Here is a 23,493-nt window from a genome sequence, read left to right on the forward strand (position 1 = left end):
TGTGTGTGTATGTGTATGTGTGTGTGTGTGTGTGTGTGTATAAGATAGAATGTTCGTTTCACCTTGTGGTTATGGTCATGGACCAGACCTTTATTTACATATAAAGTTTTTCAGATTTAGGCCAGTTTTGTTGATTTTATTTGCCAATTTCTATAAAAATGCCCTCTGTTGCAGTCACACACATGTGTGTGTTTGTGTGTGTGTATGTGTGTGTGTGTGTGTGTATGAGATAGAAAGTTCGTTCCACGTTGTGGTTATGGTCTAGGACCAGACCTTTATGGAAATGTAGAACATTTCAGATTTATTCTGGATTTTTTTTTTTTTTTTTTTTTTTTTTTGGACAAATGAAATGAAAAAAAAAAAAAAGTACATTTTTTACATTTTCCCATTCATTTTCAATGTGGGGTCAATCTGAACTAAAACGGTGATTTTTTTTTTTTACGCACCTTTAGAACAACCAAATCAAGCCCAGATTTTTTTGTGCATGTTTAGATAGATTATTTAGGAGGATTCACCGAGTTTCATGTCCCTGAGATGAAGGGAACACTTTTTAAAAATGAAGGAAACTGTCAGCGGGGTCAGCCTGACCCCAAGTGCCGATTAAGGGTTAATATTATAAAGCGATGAGAGTACTTTTTTGTGCACCAAAAATAAAACAAAATAACAACTTTTCAACAATATCTCGTGATGGCCGATTTCAAAACCCTGCTTCGGAGCTTTACGAATCGAATCAGTGATTGGGATCTCCTATAAAACGGCTAAACTACTGAAATCACGTGACTTTGGCGCTCCGAATTACTAATTCGATTCGTAGAGCTCTGAAGCAGTGTTTTGAAATCGGCCATCACGAGATATTGTTGAAAAGTCGTTATTTTGTTTTTGGTTTTTTTTTTGGTGCACAAAAAATTACTCTCATCACTTTATAATATAAAGGTACAACCACTGAACTCACATGAACTGTTTTAAATATGTTTTTAGTACCTTTATGGATCTTGAGAGAGGAAGTACCATTGCAGGCCTCACTGGGCCATTGGATTTAATCAAAATATCTTAATTTGTGTTCTGAAGATGAACGAAGGTCTTACGAGTGTAGAACGACATGAGGGTGAGTAATAAATGACATTATTTTCATTTTTGGGTGAACTAACCCTTTAAGATTATGTGGCGTTTAATGTGCTGCACGCTTCTGTCCACTAGATGGAGCTGTAGGGTTTGTGCAGGGAGTTTGCACTTGGCACAGTTTTTACACGTTAGCAGCGCGTCATCTTTGCTCTGCTGGCCCCGAGACTGAACAGAGAGGAGTTAAACCTGTCTCTTTACCTTATTACTGTCGAATATGGGTGAGCTTAGCTTTTATATTTACTATTTCAAAGGGTGAAATTTGCACGGTTCTTTACGCTATTTTGCACGCATGTTCAAAAATGACAGACAGTACACGGGTAGGCTTGTTTAAAGTTTTTAGCCCTTAAACGCAAAATATGAGCCTACTGCAGCTCCTCATTTATATCACTTGGTGAACGTTAACAATGAGTTGAATTGTGTTTGTTTCGTCCCTTTGTGTTTTGACAAAAAAAAACTAAAGAAAAAAATTACAGCCTGGATGGTGTTTAGCCCACCGCTAACCCATGCTAAAACATTCAATACGTTTTCAGTTGTCATCGGCATAGTATTCGTAGAAAAGGCGAAAGAATTATGATAATAATAATAACCTAATTCATTGTGCGCTTACTAATAAAAAGAAAAACATTAGATGAAAATTGTAGCTCCGCTGATTGTTTCCACACGGAACGTTTTAAAGAGCGTACACTGACGTGTCCAAGTTCTTGTACATTTACCTGCTTCTTAATATAGCCATAGTAAGTGTTTTCCATTTACATTTGTTTTTTGCCTTCGTCTACGTAATTTAAAATGTATTGTCTGTAAAACAATAGATGACAAAATGTTTATTAATCTTCACTCGTTCCCAATTTAATTCTTCCGTAATGAACACTAGCCCGTCGCGGAACCATATAATCTATCAAGAACTGTACGCTTACTTTTTCTTAATTCTTTCTTAATATTCTTTATTTATATATATAAAACATACTTCAAAGAAGGATTGTTTTTTACTTACTTGTTAACTTATTATAAAATTTTAAATATTATTTATTGGTATTATACACAATAATGACTACTAAATAAAAAGTAATAGTATTATTACTACTCTCTCTCTCTCTTTCTCTGTTGTTATAGCGGTGAACACAAGCACATCCCTGGTGTTGTCCAGTCTGCTGTCTGTGCTGGTGTTTGCAGGAATGCAGATGTTCAGTCGGCAGCTGGGCTCTTCAGAGTGGCTGACTATCCTGGGGGGCTTCCTGGGGTCTGTGCTGTTTGTCTGCTCTCTTACAGTATCCTTCTGCTGCTTTGTCATGCATACAGTCATAGTTTGTATACCTTAATATTACATTTTTGCTTAGTTTGCTTATCTGTTTTCTGTGTTAGTTCTTAACCCACAATTACAGGCTTTCAATAACCTGGAGAACCTTGTCTTCGGTAAAGGCTTCCAAGCCAAAATCTTCCCAGAGAGTAAGTGAATGACTAAACCTTATGTTAATACTGCTATTGTCTGGTGTATCCTCCTCCTGAGTCCTCACCTGCAGAAAGTTTAAATGAATGTAAATACACTACCATTAAAAAGTGTCTGAGATTTTTTTTTTTTTTTTTAGTTACTTTTATTCAGAAAGGATTCGTTAAATAAATTTAAAATGTGACAGTAAAGAATCTCAAATAAATGCTGTTCTCTTAAACTTTCTATTCATCAAAGAATCCTGAAAAACCACACTTACCTCAAAAATATTAAGCAGCATAACTAATAAGAAGAAGAAGAAATGTTTCTTGAGCACCAAATCATCATATTAGAATGATTTCTAAAGGATCATGTGACACTGAAGACTGGAGTAATGATGCTGAAAATTTTCTGTGCAATCACAGGAATAAATTACATTTTAAAATGTATTAAAAGAATAAAAAGGATATTTTAAATTGTAATAATATTTCACAAATTACTGTATTTACAATCAAATATATGCTGCCTTGGTGAGCATAAGAGACTTATAAAAACCATGAAAAAAAATCAAACTTACGACAGTGTATATTAAACCTGAATATTTTAATAATGATATTTTAATGTATAAATACACATTTTGATAGAAAATGAAATCTGATTGATTTGAATTAAGAATTAATATATGTACTTGCCTGAAAAAAATGTCATCTCTCTTAGTTGCCGTGTGCCTGTGCCTCTCTCTGTTTGCGTCTGGTTTGGTGCATCGTGTGTGCGTGACAACATGGTGAGTTACTTATGTTTAAAGTAATCGATTTTCTCCTTTGGTTTTCTTTTATTTTTTTTCTTTTATTGGGATTATTCCTCATGAATATGATAATCATATTATAATGTTTGATGTCATGTTGTTTTGGATGTTGCATTATATTCTTGATGATAACAACAACAACAACAAAAAAACATTATTATTTAGTATTATTATTTTGTATAATTATAAAATAAGAAATTAATTGTATAATTTCTGTTTATATATTAATATATATGTCATTTATAAGTGATATATAATTGTTCATGAAGGCTGGAAATTAAAAACGTCTTATATTCAGGTGTGCAGAATAATTAGGTACGTTTTCTTTTACAGATAAAACGAGCAAAAAAAGAGATTTATCTCAGACTCAAAAGTAAAAAATTAGAAGGAAGTGAGAAGGAAGCAATACTACTGTAATACTAGAAATTGCAAAGTTAAGGCATGACCATTGGACAGTGAAATGCTCATTGGGTCAGCAGGGTCAGACCAAAACAGGTGGAGAACAAAAGATACATGTTAACCGCAAAAGAATTAAGGTGAAGAATTAAGTGTGAAACCATCAGGAAGCCTTTAGTCTACAGCGCCACCATTTTCCAGAACTGCAACCTACCTGGAGTCTCCAGAATTGCAAGGGGTCAGAGACTTCATTTTTAGTCCATCTCTGTGAAACAGACTTCAGGGTAGGAGATGGACTAAAAATGAACTCCCAGAACTTACTGCCAGATTCTGGAAGATAAATTCTTCAAACAGTGGTACAAGAGGATGTGGTGCTGGTCCTTCAAGAGTCACAATCAATCTGTCTGTCTGTAAAGCCTATAGAAAAACGGTACTTATGTATTTCACAACACTTCAGCTTGTGATTCTTATTAAGAGCGGGTCATTTTTTAGGATTCTTTAGCTAACCTAAGTCTCTGAGATCCTGACACCTTGCACTTCTGGAGACTCCAGGTAGGTTGCAGTTCTGGAAAACGGTGGCGCTGGAGACTAAAAGGTTCTTGATGGTTTCACACTTAATTCTTCACCTTAATTCTTAATTCTTTTGCGGTTAACATGTCTTTTCTTTTCCACCTGTTTTTGTCTGACCCTGCTGACCCAATGAGCATTTCACTGTCAAATGGTCACGCCTTAACTGCAATTTCTAGTATTGCATTAGTTTTACATCCTTCTCATGGGCATTTAATACTTTTTGACTTTTCAGTCTGAGTTAATTCTCTTTTTTGGCTAATTTTATCTGTAAAAGTAACCATATCTAATAATTCTGCACACCTGAATAGAAGGCGTTTTTTATTTTCAGTCTTCATGAACAATTATATATCACTTATAAAAGTTTAAATACAAAATTAATAGTAGTTATTAAGTTTAATGTGGTTTAGAATTGGTAAGATGTGCCTGGGAAAAAAAAAATATGATCAGAAAATCAACTCGCTTAATAATTCTGCACTCACTGTATAGGCTACCTGTCGAATTTGCCAAATACACTTCATTCATCAATGTTAATTTGTTCTTTCTTTCTCTGTTCTCTCCCATATAGCCTGATATTCTCTGTCTTTGCACTGTACTACATCAACAAAGTGTCAGCAGCTCTTTACCAGGCAGCACCTGCTCCAGCTCCTGCCAAACCCACCAGCAAGGGCAAAAGGAAGAACTGAAGCACTTAAGACATCAGTCACCCATTCAGCCACCACACCGCTGTATGCTAAAGCTACAAAATCTGATGTGTTTGACAACAGCAGACTTTTTTATCCATTCCATCTACAATGAAAGACAACTTAATTAATTTGTCATACCAGTCATAGATGTGTGATTTTTGGTTCTGTTTACATACAAAAATGCTTTTGTTTAAAGGGTTTGTTATTAAAAGTTGCTAAAAGAACCATGGGCCATTCTGAGAGCTATTCTTGTTTTCCTGTTTAAGTGGGCACAAAATGGAAACTCACTCTTTCTATTTTCTAAATGAATCTTATTGTGAACGTTTCATCCATGCATAGGTACCTTGTGTTGTTTAATCAGAATGCCATTACTCGATCTTCCAGAGAAACGGCAGAATGACGTATGGCAGACTTCTTCAATCCTTTAGTCCTCTTAAACCCCGCCTTTTTCTTAAATTTGATGTCAAGCTCACGTTCAGTTCATTCAATCAACATCTGATGGATCAAATCAAGTCCCTGGTCTAAATTTCACTGTGCATCACAATATAGAAGCAAAGTTTTACCGTGACTTTAATGTGAATTTTCTTTAACATAGAAACATGTACAATCTGAAAATAACTTTGACTGCAGTTGATTTAGGAATAATTATTATTGCAGTGTAAATTGTTAGCCCCCGGTTTCACAGATGAGGCCTAAACTAGTCCTAGACTAAAATGCATGTTTGAGCTGTTTGAACTGAAAGCAACTCGAACTGACATACATTAAAATAAATCAGTGCCTGTTTTGTCTCAAGATGCACACCAGTGATGTTTTTTCTGGTGTACATTTATAAAAGCTACTTAAATATCCTAATTGAACTAAGGTTTAATCCTGACTTAGGCTAAGCCCTGTCTTTGAAACCGGGCCCAGATGACTAACCCGCTGAGTGTTTTCAGTGTTCTCCACTCTTTGTGTATGCTAAACTGTGCTGGTTTCCTGCCTAAGGCCTCACATTGCATCCTGGGACTCGGCTGACTCAGTCCTGCTACTGACTCTGCACAAAAATCTCAGTCATTGTCAGCTTTCTACTTCATTTAACCTACTCGCTCCTTAAAGCTCAAACCGCAGATAAGCTTCAAATTAGCATGGAATTAAAAGTATGTGCCTCTACCACAGCTGAATCTCACCCAAATATTTTCAGTGCATTTCAAAATAAAACCAGGCAGATAGTTGTGAAACTACTGTGCTCTGTCGAAATAGTTCTCCCAGGCTAAATGAACGTAAGCACTGAATTTTCAGAAGGACAAAAAACTGATGGAAGTCCATTTGTACAGTAACTAGTTTAGTTATTTTGCATATGCCTTTTATGGATGGACCAATGCTGCATTTGTTAAAGTTAATGTTTGTTTGTTTTTTTCTTTATAGCATAAATGAATAGATGTATATCTGTTTTAGCCCTTTGTGGACTGAACTACCAGTTCGGCCACTTAAAAACTTCTTGCCCTAGCTTGAAAGGAATGTAACTTGAGAGAATTGCAGTGGCTAAAAAACCTCCAGAGCTGTACTCGGAATGGAATTCAACATGGTTACTATGACAACACAATCATGCTTGCTCAAAACACCATGTGTCATCCACCCATGACCGTTCTCTCTCTTCCCCTTTTCATTCCCATGTCCTACTAATAAAGATTAAATTTAGTTTCCAAAGTGATACAATGTATAACAGTGTTTCACAAAGTGATATGATGTATAACAGTGTCGGAATAACTTTCCCTGAATTATATAAATATTGAATTATTAGGTCTGTGAATTCATGAATTCGGGCTGAACATATTGACGCTCTCCACAGCCTGTTACCAAACACACCCAAAGCTAGTGTTGTTGGTCACTTGAAGGATGATTTTATCTTTTCTTACATTAACTAAATGGTTAGTTAGTTCACCCAAAAATGATACTCAGCCTCAAGTCGTTCCAAACCTGTATAATTTTTTCTTCTGCTGAACACAAAAGATTATATTTTGAAGAATATGGCCAAACAGTTGATGGACCCTATTGACCTACATAGTATGGGGGGGAAAATGCGATGGAAGTCAATGTGGTCCATAAACTGTTTGGTTACTGACATTCCTCACAATATCTTCTTTTTCTCATACAGGTTTGGAAAACTTCAGGGTGAGTAAATGATGACAGAATGTTCATTTTTGGATGAACTATCCCTTTAAAGGCACTTCATGTGCTTGGGAGAGACATCCCTTCAAGTCTACTGTGCAGGATGGAACAGACCATATCCTTGCCAAAAACAGCGGCCCATCCCTTAAAAATAATGCCCTGGCAAGTATCTTTTTCTAACATCAGCTCAAAGTGGAGAGCGAGACATGTTGTGTTATCAGATGAGAAGTATTGTGAAAGCTTTGAGTCACTCACTTAGGAAATAGTGGAAAGGGCTGGTCCTTGTGAAAACATATTGAGAACAGAACGTTCGTTCAACATAAATACGAATGCACTGACAAAGTATAATGTTAAAAATATGTTAGTGTGTACCCTAGTGAAAAAAAAGTATACTTTATTGTATTTTAAATATATTCCCTTTTTCTATAGTACACTGCAAATATACTAACAAAAAATGTACTATCATTAAATATATAAAAAGTATATTAGTATCATATTTTCACAATGCAACTTTTAACGCACTTTAAAATAATTGTACTTTAGTATATTTTCTAAAAAATATATTTTAGAAAAATATACTTGAAGTGTAAGTTCAGTTTATTTTTTTTAAAAGTGTATTTATTTGCACTTTATAAAAATATATTTGAGGTATATTTTAACTGTGTGCTGAAAATGATCATTGTAACAATGCACTGAAAGTATAAGTATATTTAGTATATTTAAAAAATACATTATTTAATATCATTAATATATTTAATAATATCATTATTTAATAAGTTTACTTCTTCATCCTTGGAATTCATTATATTACTTGTGCTATTTATTTCAGTATGAATGCATTACAAGCCCATTTAGTATATGCAGTGTAGCCTATACAATTTCCAAATATGTGTAAATGTTTATTAAGTTTACACTGGCAGAATCATTTTACAATCGTACACACAAATCAATATTAAACAACACACCAGCAGCACAAGTAACGTTACATGCGAAAAAATATGTCGAGTGGTTAAACTTATCGGAATTCAAATGTCTCTTCAACTTGGTCTGTGACCAATCAGATTTTGTTGCTCACTGCCTTCAGCCAATCAGAGCTGCTGACGTCACGGTCGTCGTCTGAATCCCTCGCTCAGTCAGTCAGGTGAAGTATAATGTCGCAATGTATAATTTATTTAATAAAACACTGAAAGCGCAATACATCGCTCAATCTTGGGGATTCTGACCAGTTCAATCAAGTGACATCGCAGCCTGACCGTGATGGCGACGACAACCGGCTAATCTAATGGCCTACGCGATCCTGAAAGAACCGGAGAAAAGTGCTGCTATTGGGAGGTGAGTTGTAGTCTACCAGTTAACAAACTTTATTTTATTTACTTTAACAAACGGAGAGCGATATTTCGGCTTGATATCTCCTTTTTGAGTTTTTGTGTGGTGGTTTATGGCACATGTTTGTATGCAGCACCAAAACATTCATATGATTGGTCAAATCGGCCCGTATTCTGTACGATATTAATTCATAAAGTGTTTTATGCTTGACTATGTACCGAAAATAATATCGACATGCCATTCTGATACAGTTCCCTGCTACTAATCCTCATTTACTGTTCAAAAATAGTATTGGTTCAATGTAGGATTTAGACAGACTATTGTAAACGTGAATAAAGAGTTAAACATGCTGTCTTATATCTTTGTATATTCTGTCAACAGATGCTGTTCTTCACGAGTCTCTCGGTCATCATTGTGCCATCAGACACCATGAGAAGCTCATCAGAAAATGGAATATAATGTGTAATTTGTATTTGTGTATAGAGGGTCACCATGGTCCAATATTTTTTTTTTCTTTAATGAAAAACATGGTAAGTTTTGCTGAATCTATGTTTAAATAAAAACTATTGGATTTGTCAATGAAATATGTCTCTTCATTAGTGATGTTGTTACATTTTATTTATTTTAATGGCCTTGAAAACAAATGCATTCAACTTTGGGAAAATATGTTAAACTGTATTTAAATAGTAGCACTAGATTGTGTGAGATTATGTAATTCAAAGTACAGTAGTCAACATTTGAAGTGGATCAAAAAAGTTAGGACACCTTTGATTAAAGGTTTTGATCCGCTTCAAATGTTGACTATATTATACAAAGTATAAGTAATAACAAAGTGTATTGTTATTGACTGCAAAGTGTGTAATGTTTAATATTTGGAATAAGCCAAAGGTACTGAGCATACAGTATATACTATTACCTGTAAAATAATATATTCAGTGTATATTGCTTGTGTTTTCTGAAGACACTCGTAATTATTTTGTAATGTACTTAAATCACAAATAAAGTGTAGCCTACTTATAACACAAAGTGTACTCATAACAGAAATAAAGTATACTTATAACACAAATAAAAGTATACTTATAACAGAAATAAAGTATACTTATAATACAACGTATATAACAAACAAAAAACCTTTTAACACAAATAAAGTATACTTATAACACAAATTAAGTACACTTTAATATCACTAATCAAGCATGTAATTAGTCCCTACACAGACATATACTTAAAGTGTACTAAGTATACTTGAAGTTGTTCCAATTTAGCACACATAAGTATACTAAATATACTTAAAGTTGTATTTTAATACTACTTAATTTCAACTTAAATATACTTAGTACAAAATTAGTTGTTTCAAAATAGCACACTTTAAATGAACTAATCATTAACACACTTGAAATATACTAATAATTAGTCTTGCTGCAAGTATACTTAGTATACTTTTTTTTCACTAGGGTATATATACATATATATATATATAATGTTTTTCAACACTTAATTGCATGTTATTTGAAATTATGTGAAAATGAGGCTTGCATTCATTCGCGTTTGTACTGTAAACCTCAGTCAACGTATTCAGTAGCCCTAAACAGTTAACATTTAGGCTAAAGTTCCTTGCCACAGACTCACCCGCAGCCTCACAGTCATCACTCGGGCGGAGCCCCGCTATAAATTCCTGCCCTGCTTCTTGACCAGCTCTCGCACTGGACATTTAGTACATTCTTTCATCTTCAGGTGACCCTCTGCCTTTATCATCGTAAGTACGAAAATTTTTACTATTCAGAAACACGTTGATTAAATAAAGGCATAGTACAACTTTGTTTCGCTTAGTTACCAACTGAGAGCACTTTTTAAAAGTTTTAACCTTCGTATTGTAGTGTTTCTCTACTTGGTATAAGTGATAGTAGGAAAGAACTTTGAAATGCGAATTCACTTTTTAAATGGTGTGTATATGCGTGGATGCACAGATTTTATGGCCGTCAGTGTCACTTACATAATTTAATCTAATCGTTTTTATAGGTAGATTAAAAGTTCGAAATGAAGTTTAAACATCTTATTTATTTTGAAATGATTTAAACCGTTGCATTAGGATATAGGCCTACTGAAAATAAATGCCTTGATTTTTCCTGCATCTATTTGGCATGACATCTAGTTGCCATTACTCACACTTTGGCTTATTTCCAAATGGAAAAATACACCTCTGTTTCCCAATCTTCCCAATGGGTGGAGAACAATGGGCTGTTCGCATAATATTCAGTTTGATTAAGGGGTCAAACACAAAAACTAATACATTATCTCTCACTGTTTACAGTCACAATGCCGTCTGATCTGGAGAAAGCAATGGAGACTTTGATCATGGTGTTTCACCGTTATGCTGACAAAGAGGGTAGCGATGTATCCCTGAATCGCAAAGAGCTCAAACAGCTGATGGAGACAGAGCTGTCTAGCTTTCTGAAGGTACAACATTCCTTCTGACACACACCCAAGGCGGGACAACTTTAAACATTGGCTTGGGCCCTGTAATGATCAAGGCCCTCTAATGGTATAGCAAGGGCAGGGCTGTCCGAAGCATGGGGCGGGGCCAAGGGTGAGGTAGTGGAAACGGGCCCCCTCAAGCAAGTTTCCAAAAGTAGGAAGGTCCAGGATGGCCCTGAACATCTATACCGTATCTTTCAGATCTGTGGAAACCTACTTCCAATTCTATTATATTGCAAACATGTATCTTTTGTTTCTCCCAGTCTCAGAAGGACCCTGCTGCTATAGACAGGATTATGAAGGATCTGGACTCTAATGGAGATGGAGAGGTGAATTTTGAAGAGTTTGTGTCTCTTGTGGTGGGCCTGTCCATTGCCTGTGAACAGCTCTACCAGAAGCATAAGCAGTCAATGGGTGTCAAAAAACATTAAATAGCCAAACATGATGGGAAAAAGGAATGTCTGTTTTTCTGTTTCGTCATTTTATTGTTTTACACTTTCTGCCACATGCCTGGATTTGAATTTGTTACTACTGTTACATTGTATGTATGTTTTGCAAAAGAGGATGTTTTGTCATTTTTGTCCAGTGATGTTCAAATTTACTTTTAGTTTTTATAAGTATTTGCATTAGACAAAAGATATCGTTCTCAGAAGTCCTGTAAGTTTCACCATGGAAATAAACACTCAGTGATTTTCAGATTTTTTTTTCTCCATACTGTTCAGGGCTGGATTCCACAATTCTTTGCAAAATTATTAAGAAATCACATTAGACATGATTCCAGTGAGACCCTTGGAGACGTTTTGAAGAGAGAATGCAAAATGTCCTTTATGGTTGACTTGAGGGTGCAGATACACTGGAACTTCAAGACATCTTAGATTGAGTTTGAGAATATCAAATATAATCTTAACATGGAATATTTTCCAGAACTATGCCTCTGAGAACTTTTGCTTGAATTGACATTTATATTATAAGGATCATTCTACAAAATGCATTCCATTTTTGACCTTCATATGCACATTTGGTGAAGATTTTAAACAACTGATTAGATGTATCAGCATTAAATGAAAGCTTTAAAGCCCTAAATTTCTTTACACAAGCACAAGTCTTTGAATATAAAATTACTGATCGGCCATGTTTTACTTTTATGCATGAATATGTCCCAACATACAGCATATTAAAATTTATTAATTTATCTCGAGATTAGAATGCAATTTCTTAGCTATTTGATACATTATAGGCTACCTGACACAATGCTTTACATCTTTAAAGTCTTTTGTATGTTTCTATGTTGTATTTCTTCTGTTTTCCGATGGCTTAACATGGTGACAGAAGTGCTACAAAACAACTTCTGCCTTTCCCAGAAATGACTGAAACTAGATACTCAAATGGCATGACAACAACAACAAATGTCTTAAGAGCAACCAGACAGAAAAAAAAAACATTATTTTCATAAACATGTCCATTACAGAAAAATTCTGCAGTAGGAGTAAAATCTTTGCGTGGCAGGGGGAGCTGCCACTGGACCTGCCACGGTTATATGCGCCTGCCTCGGGACCTGCCACGGTTATGCGCGCCTGCCCCGCGACCTGCCACTGTTATATGCGCCTGCCTCGGGACCTGCCACGGTTATATGCGCCTGCCTCGGGACCTGCCACGGTTATATGCGCCTGCCTCGGGACCTGCCACGGTTATATGCGCCTGCCTCGGGACCTGCCACGGTTATGCGCGCCTACCTCGGGACCTGCCACCGTTATATGCGCCTGCCTCGGGACCTGCCACGGTTATGCGCGCCTACCTCGGGACCTGCCACGGTTATATGCGCCTGCCTCGGGACCTGCCACGGTTATGCGCGCCTACCTCGGGACCTACCACCGTTATATGCGCCTGCCTCGGGACCTGCCACGGTTATGCGCGCCTGCCCCGCGACCTGCCACGGTTATATGCGCCTGCCTCGGGACCTGCCAATGTACCTACAATCCTGCTCTTATGTACCTACTTATCATTTTAACTTATATTTTATTCGCTCTTTTTGCCCATAAAGGAGTGCGTCGCGTTACTCTTACTAAGCGTCGCGCCTGCCTCAAGATCTCTCACTGTTTACAGCTACCAAACACTCCGATTGTCACATGAAAGCAAACAGATACATAAATAAGCACAGGATTGCAATATTTATCATCTTAACTCATATTTCATTCGCTCTTTTTGTCCATAATGGAGCGCGTCTCGTGGCTCCTACTAGCGTCGCGCCTGCCACAAGATCTCTCACTGTTTACAGCTACCAAACACTCCGATTGACACATGAAAGCAAACGGATACATAAATAAGAGCAGGATTGCACTATTTATCATCTTAACTCATATTTTATTTGCTCTTTTTGTCCATAATGGAGCGCGTCTCGTGGCTTCTACTTGCGTCGCGCCTGCCACAAGATCTCTCACTGTTTACAGCTACCACCAGACACTGCGATTGACACATGAAAGCATAAATAAGAGCAGGATTGCACTATTTGCGGTTATATATATATATATATACCCATTATTACTCCAACCATTATTTTAAGTTGTAATAATATTTGACAATAGTAGTTTTTTTCTGAATTTTGATTAAATAAATGCAGGCTTAATGGGCATAAAATACTTATTTCAAAAACATTACAAATAGCAATTCGTCTAAACTTTTGACCAGCACTGTAAATATTTATACATATATAGCAATATATTTATAAAATGTATGTAAATAACACTTATTTCTAATCTTAGAAATGCATGCAAATTGCAATAGGGCACTTTTTGGAAGTTTTATCACAACAAATTGTTGGTGAAATACCGAAACCCTAATAAACATTCTTTTTATATACATGTATTGCATTTTTGTGTAATTTTATTATTATTATTATTATTGTAGGTTACTGTTGTATAACTTGGTTGCAAAGCTACATTCATTGTGTATTTCAGATTAATGAACCTGGCCTCACAAAATAGGTAACAATGTCAAAATTTACATTGAAATGTATTGTCAAATCTTGACTAAACATTGTTAGATTTTAATAACAAAATAGGCCTTTAAAATAAGAACTTGTTTTCCAAGTCATCTTTTGTTACGAAGTAGTTACTTAAAATATATATATAACTGTAACGGGTCACGTGACAGGTGGTGGTAGGCTATACGAGTGAGAGGCGCAAGGCAGATGCATACAGCTGTGACGGTTCGAGTGACAGGGGCGCGTATATCTGTGGCTTGCCATATATATCTGTGGCAGGTCGCGGGGCAGGCGCGCATAACCGTGGCAGGTCCCGAGGCAGGCGCATATAACCGTGGCAGGTCCCGAGGCAGGCGCATATAACCGTGGCAGGTCCCGAGGCAGGCGCATATAGCCGTGGCAGGTCCCGAGGCAGGCGCATATAACCGTGGCAGGTCCCGAGGCAGGCGCATATAGCCGTGGCAGGTCGCGGGGCAGGCGCGCATAACCGCGGCAGGTCCCGAGGCAGGCGCATATAGCCGTGGCAGGTCGCGGGGCAGGCGCACATAACCGTGGCAGGTCCAGTGGCAGGCGCATATAGCCGTGGCAGGTCCCGAGGCAGGCGCACATAACCGTGGCAGGTCCATTGGCAGGCTCATATAGCCGTGGCAGGTCCCGAGGCAGGCGCACATAACCGTGGCAGGTCCATTGGCAGCTCTCCCTGCCACGCAAAGATTTTACTCATTCCCACATAGATGTCCAAAGAGTGGCCAGTTCATAGATGCTTTTATTTCATTAATATTATATTATCTGCAAGTACATTTTAAAATCTAAGATTTGAAGTACACTACAAGTGCACATTCCATACAATTAAGCACACTTCTTTTTCACAAGTGTGATTGCTGGTTTTAGCTGGTTTACGATGGTGTTTCAAAATCCATTGAATCCAGGAAACCAGAGCAAACCACCTTATGCTAATTTAAGGTGTGTTTTGTTCCTGCAGAGTTGGTTAGAGTGGAATTCTTCATTCATAAATCTGTACCAGCAGCACTGTTAAATTCATTTACATACACTGGCTTACATTCATTCGCGTTTGTACTGTAAACCCCAGGCAGCGTATTCTGTAGCGCTGAACACATTTAGGCTAAAGTTCCTAGTCACAGCCTCACTCACCCAGCCTCACAGTCATCACTCGGGCGGAGCCCCGCTATAAATTCCTGCTCTGCTGCTTGAGCAGCTCTTTCGCAGGACATTTAGTACGTTCTTTCATCTTCAGGTGACCGTCTGCCTTTTATCAACGTAAGTACAAAAACTTTTACTATTCAGAAACACGTTGACATTTAAATAAATGCATAGTACAACTTTGTTTTCCCTCTGAGAGCACTTTTTAAAAGTTTTAACCTTCGTATTGTAGTGTTTCTCTGCTTGGTAAGTGATAGTAGGAAAGAACTTTGAAATGCGAATTCACTTTCTAAATGGTGTGTGTAATTGCGTGGATGTACAGATTTTATGGCCGTCAGTGTCACTTATGTAATTTAATCTAAACGTTTTTATAGGTAGATTAAAAGTTCGATGTGAAGTTTAAACATCTTATTTATTTTGAAATGATTTAAACCGTTGCATTAGGATATAGGCCTACTGAAAATAAATGCCTTGATTTTTCCTGCATCTATTTGGCATGACATCTGGTTTGCATTACTCACACTTTGGCTTATTTCCAAATGGAAAAATACATCTCTGTTTCCCAATCTTCCCAATAGGAGGAGAACAATGGGCTGTTTGCATAATATTCAGTTTGATTAAGGGGTCAAACACAAAAACTAACACATTATCTCTCACTGTTTACAGTCACAATGCCGTCTGATCTGGAGAGAGCAATGGAGACTTTGATCATGGTGTTTCACCGTTATGCTGGCAAAGAGGGTAGCGATGTATCCCTGAGTCGCAAAGAGCTCAAACAGCTGATGGAGACAGAGCTGTCTAGCTTTCTGAAGGTACAACATTCCTTCTGACACACACCCAAGGCGGGACAACTTTAAACATTGGCTTGGGCCCTGTAATGATCAAGGCCCTCTAATGGTATAGCAAGGGCAGGGCTGTCCGAAGCATGGGGCGGGGCCCAGGGTGAGGTAGCGGAAGCGCCCCCCGGTCCTTTCGCGATCGTGGGGCCCCCTCAAGCAAGTGCACTACGGTGCAGGACGGCCCTAAGCATCTGTACCTTTCAGATCTTCATATTTCATCTCAATCATCTGTGGAAACCTACTTCCAATTCTATTATATTGCAAACATGTATCTTTTGTTTCTCCCAGTCTCAGAAGGACCCTGCTGCCGTAGACAGGATTATGAAGGATCTGGATGCTACTGGAGATGGAGAGGTGAACTTTGAAGAGTTTGTGTCTCTTGTGGTGGGCCTGTCCATTGCCTGCGAACAGCTCCTCCAGAAGCATAAGCATCAATGGGTGTCAAAAAGCAATAAATAGCCAAACATGAGGGGAAAAGGAATATCTGTTTTTCTGTTTCTTCATTTTGTTAATATATTTTACACTTTCAGCCACATGCCTTGTTACTATAGTTACATTGTATGTATGTTTTGCAAAAGAGGATGTTTTGTCATTTTTGTCCAATGATGTTCAAATTTACTTTTAGTTTTTATAGAGGGGTTTCTGTGCAACGTCATCACAGAGATGTGTGCACAAATAGGGGGCAAAAAAGCAATGTCTCATTATTACTGAGAGTTCATTTCTTAATATAATCGGTTGAGCCCGCACTACCTAGGCTTCCAAAGTAATTGATGTTTGCCATTTCCTCACTGTCACACACCTAGTCTTTCAAATGTGGTGGGTCGTGACGTAGCCTTGTCGTAAACATTTAGGATAGAAAGGCTCAACCAACAAAACCAGGAAAGTTCATACATTCATAGGGTATGTCAGGTCTTTATGATTAGCAAACTTAGTTGGACATTTTCATTCGAGACCTGATGACTAATGTTACAACTAGAATTGCATGCACCTCTAAGTACTTACTAAGTAATTGCATTCATATTCTGGGCTCATCTGCTTTGCTGTACATAGTATGGTATATTAGTATGATGTTTACTGAGTTTGGTCTGTTCTGTTAATATCGCTGTCTTAGTTCATTAAGCCACATTAAACGTTTTTCCGGCATGTTAGCGGTTTTGCCCTCTGAATGTGCGCGCATCCAGTATTGTTTGTATACAAGAAACCCGTCTATAAGTATTCGCATTAGACACAAAATATATCGTTCTCGGAAGTCCTGTAAGTTCCACCATGAAAATAAACACTCAGTAATTTTCCAGATTTATTTTGCTCCTCCTTTGCCTCCATACTGTTCAGGGCTGGATTCCACAATTCTTTGCAAAACCATAAAGAAATCATGTCAGACTCTTGGAGACGTTTTGAAGAGAGAATGCAAAATGTCCTTTATGATTGACTTGAGGGTGCAGACACACTGGAACTTCAAGACATCCTAGATTGAGTTCAAAGAGCATCAAATATTTTCCAGAACTACACCTCTGAGAACTTTTCCTTGAATTGACATTTATATTATAAGGATCATTCTCCAAAATGCGTTCCATTTTTGTCCTTCATATGCACATTTGGCCATGATGTTAAACAGATGATTTGATGTATCAGCATTAAATTAAAGCTTTAAAGCCATAAATCTCTTTACACAAGCACAAGGTTTGGAATGTAAAATTACTGATCGGCCATGTTTTACTTTTATGCATGATTATGTCCCAACATACAGCATATTAAAATGAATTTATTTAAGATAAGATTTATTTGAGATGACAATGCAATTTATAAACAATTTGACACATTATATAGGCTACCCGACAGAATGCTTAAGTCTTTTTTATGTTTTTGTGTTGTATTTCTAATGGCTTAACATGGTGACAGAAGTGCTACAAAACAATTAACTTCGCCTTTCCCAGAAATGACTGAAACTAGATACTCAAATGGCATGACAACAACAACCACATAGAAATGCCTTAATATAAACATAAAAAATATGAACATATTTAAATAAACACTTTTTATTGTCCTGAAATTAATTTCATAACTAAAATATGACCAAGAATATGAAAAATGACAATATGTTGTTTCTGAATGCTTTCTATTTTTGAATAGAAAACTCTCCTCTACAATAATCATCCCGGCTCTCACTTTTTGTTTTAACTAAATCCACTGTTTACACATCAGACAGTCAGTAAACACACCAAACAGAGATTTAACTTTGAACTACAATATTTTATGCAACCCTGTAATGACATTCATGAATCTCATTTTCCTTGAGTCTAACATTACTCTGTGATCTGTGGAACATTATTATACATTATACTTTTTTTTTTGTTTTGTTTTGTTTTTTTTTAACCTCACTGGACATCATGCAGTCTGGGATCAGAGTTCTTGTAAGCTGGTGTTTATTGTAGATACAAGTTAGAATTCATTTTCATAAAATATACTTTTAGGATCTGTTAATTCAAAGAACTTTGTTGGTTTTAAAATGTGCAACCCCCTCCCACTTCAGGAAACACCGACAATAGACTATGTGGGTGTTTGAAATCCGTGTAAACAGTTGCGTTGCCTTGCAACCATGAATGACTCCTAAGGGTGTGTCAGCCACATGAGATCATGGGACCAAGTGCTATAATGTTTTTTTTTTCTTCCCCCTCCTCCGTATGATTTGTCTAGACTTAAAATACATAAATACATACCTTAGATCTTCAGTATATAACTACAATGAGTAGCCTAAGCTATATCGATACAATAATAATTATTATTATGCACGTATTTATAATACGTGATATAATACATATAAAATACATTATGAACAAACTGAATGACACAAGGATACTTTTATGTATTTTTTTATTCTAAAAGTGAATTGAAGTGTCTGTCATGTGATCATATAGATTCACAGCAGCGCCATCTTTGATTTCTAGCAGGAATGAAAGTGAAGCTGTGAGGGATAGACAAACATCTCTTCAGTGGGTTGTTCTGTTATTTAATGTGTTTTTCGATTGTTCTGCTGACGAATCATTCCAAAAATTTCAGTATTTCAATTTCAACTCCTGACAACATGAGCTATGGAAAATTATAAGTGATCTAGGAGCCTTGGATGCCTTTGAAAACACGGTAAGCCTTACAACTTCGCTTTTATACCTTTTATGGCGCTGCTCTGGTCTATAGTTATAGTTCAGGAAGGTGATCACTAGATGTCAGCAGTATTCCACACGTTATTATCAGTTCTTCCATCAACTCGCTCTTCCTCTTCTCCTCATCCCCTCCCTTTATAGCTGTGTCCCAATTCAGGTATGTCTCGTAGACAAATAACCCTACGATACTTTTTTTTTTTTTTTTTCCTACAATAACTCCACAGATGAAATCAAACTTGTCTGTAGGTTAAGTTTAGACCTTAGACAACAAATTTGTTTTCCAACACATCAGTATTATCATGTCAGACAAAGTGACACCACTTTCTTTCTCTTTTTACTTTATTATAGTAATATTATAATTTTTGGTTACACTTTATTTGAAGGTGTGTTACAGCGTATAAATTAACCAACAATGTACTTATTTACTTAGGGTTAGGAACAGAATTTGGTTCAGGATTAGTTGCATGTAATTATGCATAATTTACTGTTAAGTAAATGTAAAATGTTACAAGGTCACTGTTAAACAAGGTCACTAAAATAAAGAGTGCCCTATTTTTTTTCTTTCTTTTTTTCTTCTTCTTCTTGTAGAGAGCATGATCTCTCTTGTCAGATCCTCATGGCACCTATACAACTATAATGGCTCTTATAATACTCCTTTTTTATGTGCATATTTGTCTAGGTGTGTGTACGTGCAGTACAGTAAAAACACTGGCAGTTTATATATGCTTACCTTACAATGTCGAAGAACCTGCACTGAACAAAAGATAATTAAATAGAGCACACTTAAAAAGCACACACCCTTTTTGTTAATACTCCACAGTCTAGATCTTTCTCAGAGGTTAAGACTTCAGTGGGGTTTACATGCACTGATATTTAATTTATTGTTAGTGTTTCCATGTTGGTTATGTTCTGCAAATATATAAAAATATTCTGTGATTATCAATAAAGGAAGATATGTGATAAGTATGTTAGGTTAAGTGAATTAGAAAGGGTGTGTCTGTTTATCTGGGTGTTGACTTCTTCAGTCTAATATCACTATATTATGACACTGGATGATGAGTCAGTGTCTTAGCATTTATGTCTTGAAATAAAAGCTTAAGGGAAATCCTAAAAAAATCCTATTGCTGCACAACCAAGCAGTCATCATCAGTGTTCAGGATGATGAGCAGGCATTGTCTAGAATATGGTTTTGTGCACCATTGTATGCATGTCTGCAGATGGCTTCATTATGTGTACAGCTGCATGTAGTCTCCTTTAAAGTGATCTGAGGCCACTTTTTGCAAATATCAGGCATTCTTTGATGTTTGAAGGCTAGATTTAGAGAGGATAAGCGTGTCTCTGTTTACTGCAAATTATTCGTTTGAAGCTTGTGATTCAAGCCTCCACGAAAACATAGCCAACAACGTCATAGCTACACAATGAGTCTTTCAGCTTTATCCTAAATGTTGAAACTGAAACATTTTTAAAAGAATGTTTAAAGAAAGGGCATGCAGTCACATCAGTAAAAACAAAAAACAAACAAACATGAAAATATGGAATTCAGCGTGCATGGGCAACACCCAAAAGGGCGAAAGAGTTACTCATGTCCTAAAGTGTGACTCAGATTCCCCATGCAGTCTGACTTGGGAAATCCCCAATATATATTTTTAAAAAACAAACTTTTTTTGGTGTGTATTTACTATAATCAAATTGCATAACCTATCTCTGAATCTAAAAAGTGTTAAAAGTTACATATTGCATTATTTTACGAAGCATGAGTCTCGTCAGACTGGTTTGGGTGTGCTACGGATCCTCCATAGCCCAAGAATGAATCATTCCTGCCAATGTGTGTGCGTGTGTGCTGTGGAGAGTAAAATCTGTGCTTTAAAAGCAGCAGACGATTTACTCCAACAAAACATCGTCATAACTTCTTTGGGACCACAGCATTGAGGTAAGTGCAAGAAAATAGGAAGAGACAAAGAGAAAAGGAAAGTGCAAAAAGTAGGAAATTTAGAGCTACAAAAATAGGGCAGAACAGAAGAAGATTTTAGAAACATAGCCTAGAGGAAGTTACAGCACAATATCTTCTTACATAACTTACTCACAATTTATAACTTATAATTAACTAACCATCATATCATTCCAAACCTGTATGACATTCTTTCTTCTGTGGAACACGGAAGAGGTTATTTTAGAAATGTCAATCATTTTTGTTCATTCAATGAAAGTCAATGGGGCCCAAAACAACATTGGACTCCATTGACTTTCATTATATGGACAAAAACATTCTTCAAAATCTCATTTCATTTAGACACTTTGTATTTTCACAGTGCAGCTAAAATTGTTTTGGACCATCATTTTGTGGGTTTGTCTTGCAGCAGATATAAATGTGTTGTTTTGTATTGGCCAGAGAACTTCTTTGTGGTGACTTTAGGATGATAAATGTGCATTAAGAGGTTCTAACTGGCTTTAGTGGCCATTCATGAATTTTTTATTCTTGATCTCTTTCTCATAGACATGTCTAAGCTGGAGAAAGCCATTGTGGCCATAGTGGAGGTGTTTGAGGAGTACGCAGGAACAGATGAGCAAAAGTCCCAGCTCAGTAATGCTGAACTCGGACAGCTTATTAAAGCCCAACTGACCAGTCCTGAATTTAAGGTGAGAATGAGAGAGATACAGAGAAATAAAGATGAAGTTTTGAGAAAGGAAGTCATTGGTTGGGGAGGTGAACACCTCCAACATGTTGCAACAAATCTATTGCATAATGTTGTGCAGTCGTTGGGCAGTCAAGGCTTAGGGCAACCTGGGACGAGAAGGGTTTACACGAATGAGTCGTAACATGCATGAAAGAAAACTCGAAAATATTCCTGCTCTCCATTCCTGCTCTATTTCGTTTGCTAGCATACTTTTTTAATATCTCATAGACACTGCTGCTTGTTCCTCGGTTTTTGCAATACAGCTATGAGTGGTATGTAAGTAATAACAGGATTGACATTCCTCCCTCTATGTTTGTCTCAGGATAAAGTGGATCCAGAGAATATTAAGGAGGTCATGGAAGAACTGGATAAGAACCATGATGGAGAAGTGAACTTCCGTGAATTCAGTCAGTGTATTGCTGGTCTTGCCAGGGCCTACTATATGAAGAAGCACGGCAAGGATAAGTGTAGGGGGAGGGGCAGAGGGTGTCAGGATAAGTGAAGACACACGTCCTTCACACACTCTCCTCACATGCCTCCTATAAGGTCCCAAAGTACAATCAAACCAAAATTTATTCTGACACCTTCAACATTTCATTCATTAATACAGTTTATTCTCTATAGTTTAAAAAAATGGTAATAAAATATGACAAGATCTCAGAGTTAAACTGTGTCAGAAAAAAATAATCTTAATTATGTCAGATAACACTTAAGCAAAACATGGTCAGGTCAAAGTGTCTGAATAATTCATCAGTTTTACTGGTAGTCCACTGTATGAAGAATTTTTGGGTATAATATGTAACAGTTTACTTTATTTTGCTATCCTCATTTGCATAAATGGACTATAGTGTCCTGCACCCACTAGTAAAAATATATCAAAAATGTCTGAATAATTTTTGGTTTGACTGTACCTCACAGTGTCTCACACTGTTCTTTATAATGTTGCCAACAGTTTTATATGCTTTAAGACAGTATAAAAGTACAAAATGGTATTGTGCAAAATGTTTGTCTTTTTTAATGAACAATATTTACTTACATTTTGCAAAAGTGTAATTTATAGTTCTATGGACACTAATAAAACCCTCTTGTGATCACTCATGAGCACCTCTCACTTTTTTCTTTTCATTTAGTTTTTATATGACAATTTATACCAATTATTGCATTTATTATATCATGCAGGCTAATTATTTTAAAATTTGTTCAAAATAAATGTATTTAAATCAATGAGTGCATGTTATGTTTTAATATTATATTATTTTGTGTGTGTGGGGGGGGGATAAAACATAATTCTATTATTTACATTATATCACATTTTGAGGGTAATATACATTTATATAAAATATTTATATCAGTGATTGCATGTTATGCTACTTTATTATCACATAATTATGTGAAAAATAAAAAAAAATATAGGTTAATTGGGACACTTTTTGCCATTTAAGGATTAGTTCACTTTCAAATGAAAATTACCTTAAGCTTTACTCAAGCCATCCTAGCTGTTGAAGTAAAATATCTAGCTTACTCCAGAAAGTTTTGCGTCACTTAAGCTTTTTCCGTAAGTTGAACAGGTAAGGCGAAGGATGTAGCGCAAGCTTTTTGACCTGCAAGAGTTTTACACTTTCTTCACACGGCTCCCCCCAGGAGAAAAATATGGATTTGTTTTTTTACACAAATGCATCGCTTCACATCAGAAGGACTTTATTAACCCCCCGGAGCTGTGTTTATGATGGAT

General features: G+C 36.6%; 4 protein-coding genes across 5 annotated transcripts; all 4 read left to right on the forward strand.

Moving 5' to 3' along the window:
* The first annotated feature begins 1,182 nt into the window (after positions 1 to 1,182).
* krtcap2 (keratinocyte associated protein 2) lies at positions 1,183 to 5,223 on the forward strand. The gene is made up of 5 exons (XM_048153842.1): positions 1,183 to 1,340; positions 2,233 to 2,387; positions 2,502 to 2,565; positions 3,263 to 3,329; positions 4,882 to 5,223. Exons 1-5 carry the CDS (start codon positions 1,337 to 1,339, stop codon positions 4,997 to 4,999), a joined length of 408 nt encoding a protein of 135 aa, XP_048009799.1. The 5' UTR covers positions 1,183 to 1,336; the 3' UTR covers positions 5,000 to 5,223.
* A 4,849-nt stretch (positions 5,224 to 10,072) lies between these two features.
* On the forward strand, positions 10,073 to 11,644 carry s100a10b (S100 calcium binding protein A10b). The gene is made up of 3 exons (XM_048153753.1): positions 10,073 to 10,229; positions 10,785 to 10,930; positions 11,212 to 11,644. The coding sequence occupies exons 2-3, from the start codon at positions 10,790 to 10,792 to the stop codon at positions 11,377 to 11,379; spliced, it is 309 nt and encodes a 102-aa protein (XP_048009710.1). The 5' UTR covers positions 10,073 to 10,229; positions 10,785 to 10,789; the 3' UTR covers positions 11,380 to 11,644.
* A 3,404-nt stretch (positions 11,645 to 15,048) lies between these two features.
* On the forward strand, positions 15,049 to 17,224 carry LOC125243341 (protein S100-A1-like). Its single transcript, XM_048152925.1, has 3 exons — positions 15,049 to 15,206; positions 15,756 to 15,901; positions 16,217 to 17,224. The coding sequence occupies exons 2-3, from the start codon at positions 15,761 to 15,763 to the stop codon at positions 16,385 to 16,387; spliced, it is 312 nt and encodes a 103-aa protein (XP_048008882.1). The 5' UTR covers positions 15,049 to 15,206; positions 15,756 to 15,760; the 3' UTR covers positions 16,388 to 17,224.
* A 1,631-nt stretch (positions 17,225 to 18,855) lies between these two features.
* s100w (S100 calcium binding protein W) lies at positions 18,856 to 22,855 on the forward strand. 2 transcript variants are annotated; one of them, XM_048152924.1, is made up of 3 exons: positions 18,856 to 19,066; positions 21,581 to 21,723; positions 22,084 to 22,855. In XM_048152924.1, the coding sequence occupies exons 2-3, from the start codon at positions 21,583 to 21,585 to the stop codon at positions 22,261 to 22,263; spliced, it is 321 nt and encodes a 106-aa protein (XP_048008881.1). In that variant the 5' UTR covers positions 18,856 to 19,066; positions 21,581 to 21,582; the 3' UTR covers positions 22,264 to 22,855. The 2 variants fall into 2 exon arrangements, with proteins under 2 accessions (XP_048008881.1, XP_048008880.1); XM_048152923.1 differs by lacking the exon at positions 18,856 to 19,066 and adding an exon at positions 20,839 to 21,016.
* Positions 22,856 to 23,493: the final 638 nt, after the last annotated feature.

Source organism: Megalobrama amblycephala, linkage group LG13, assembly GCF_018812025.1.
Source record: "Megalobrama amblycephala isolate DHTTF-2021 linkage group LG13, ASM1881202v1, whole genome shotgun sequence".
Classification (NCBI taxonomy): domain Eukaryota; kingdom Metazoa; phylum Chordata; class Actinopteri; order Cypriniformes; family Xenocyprididae; genus Megalobrama; species Megalobrama amblycephala.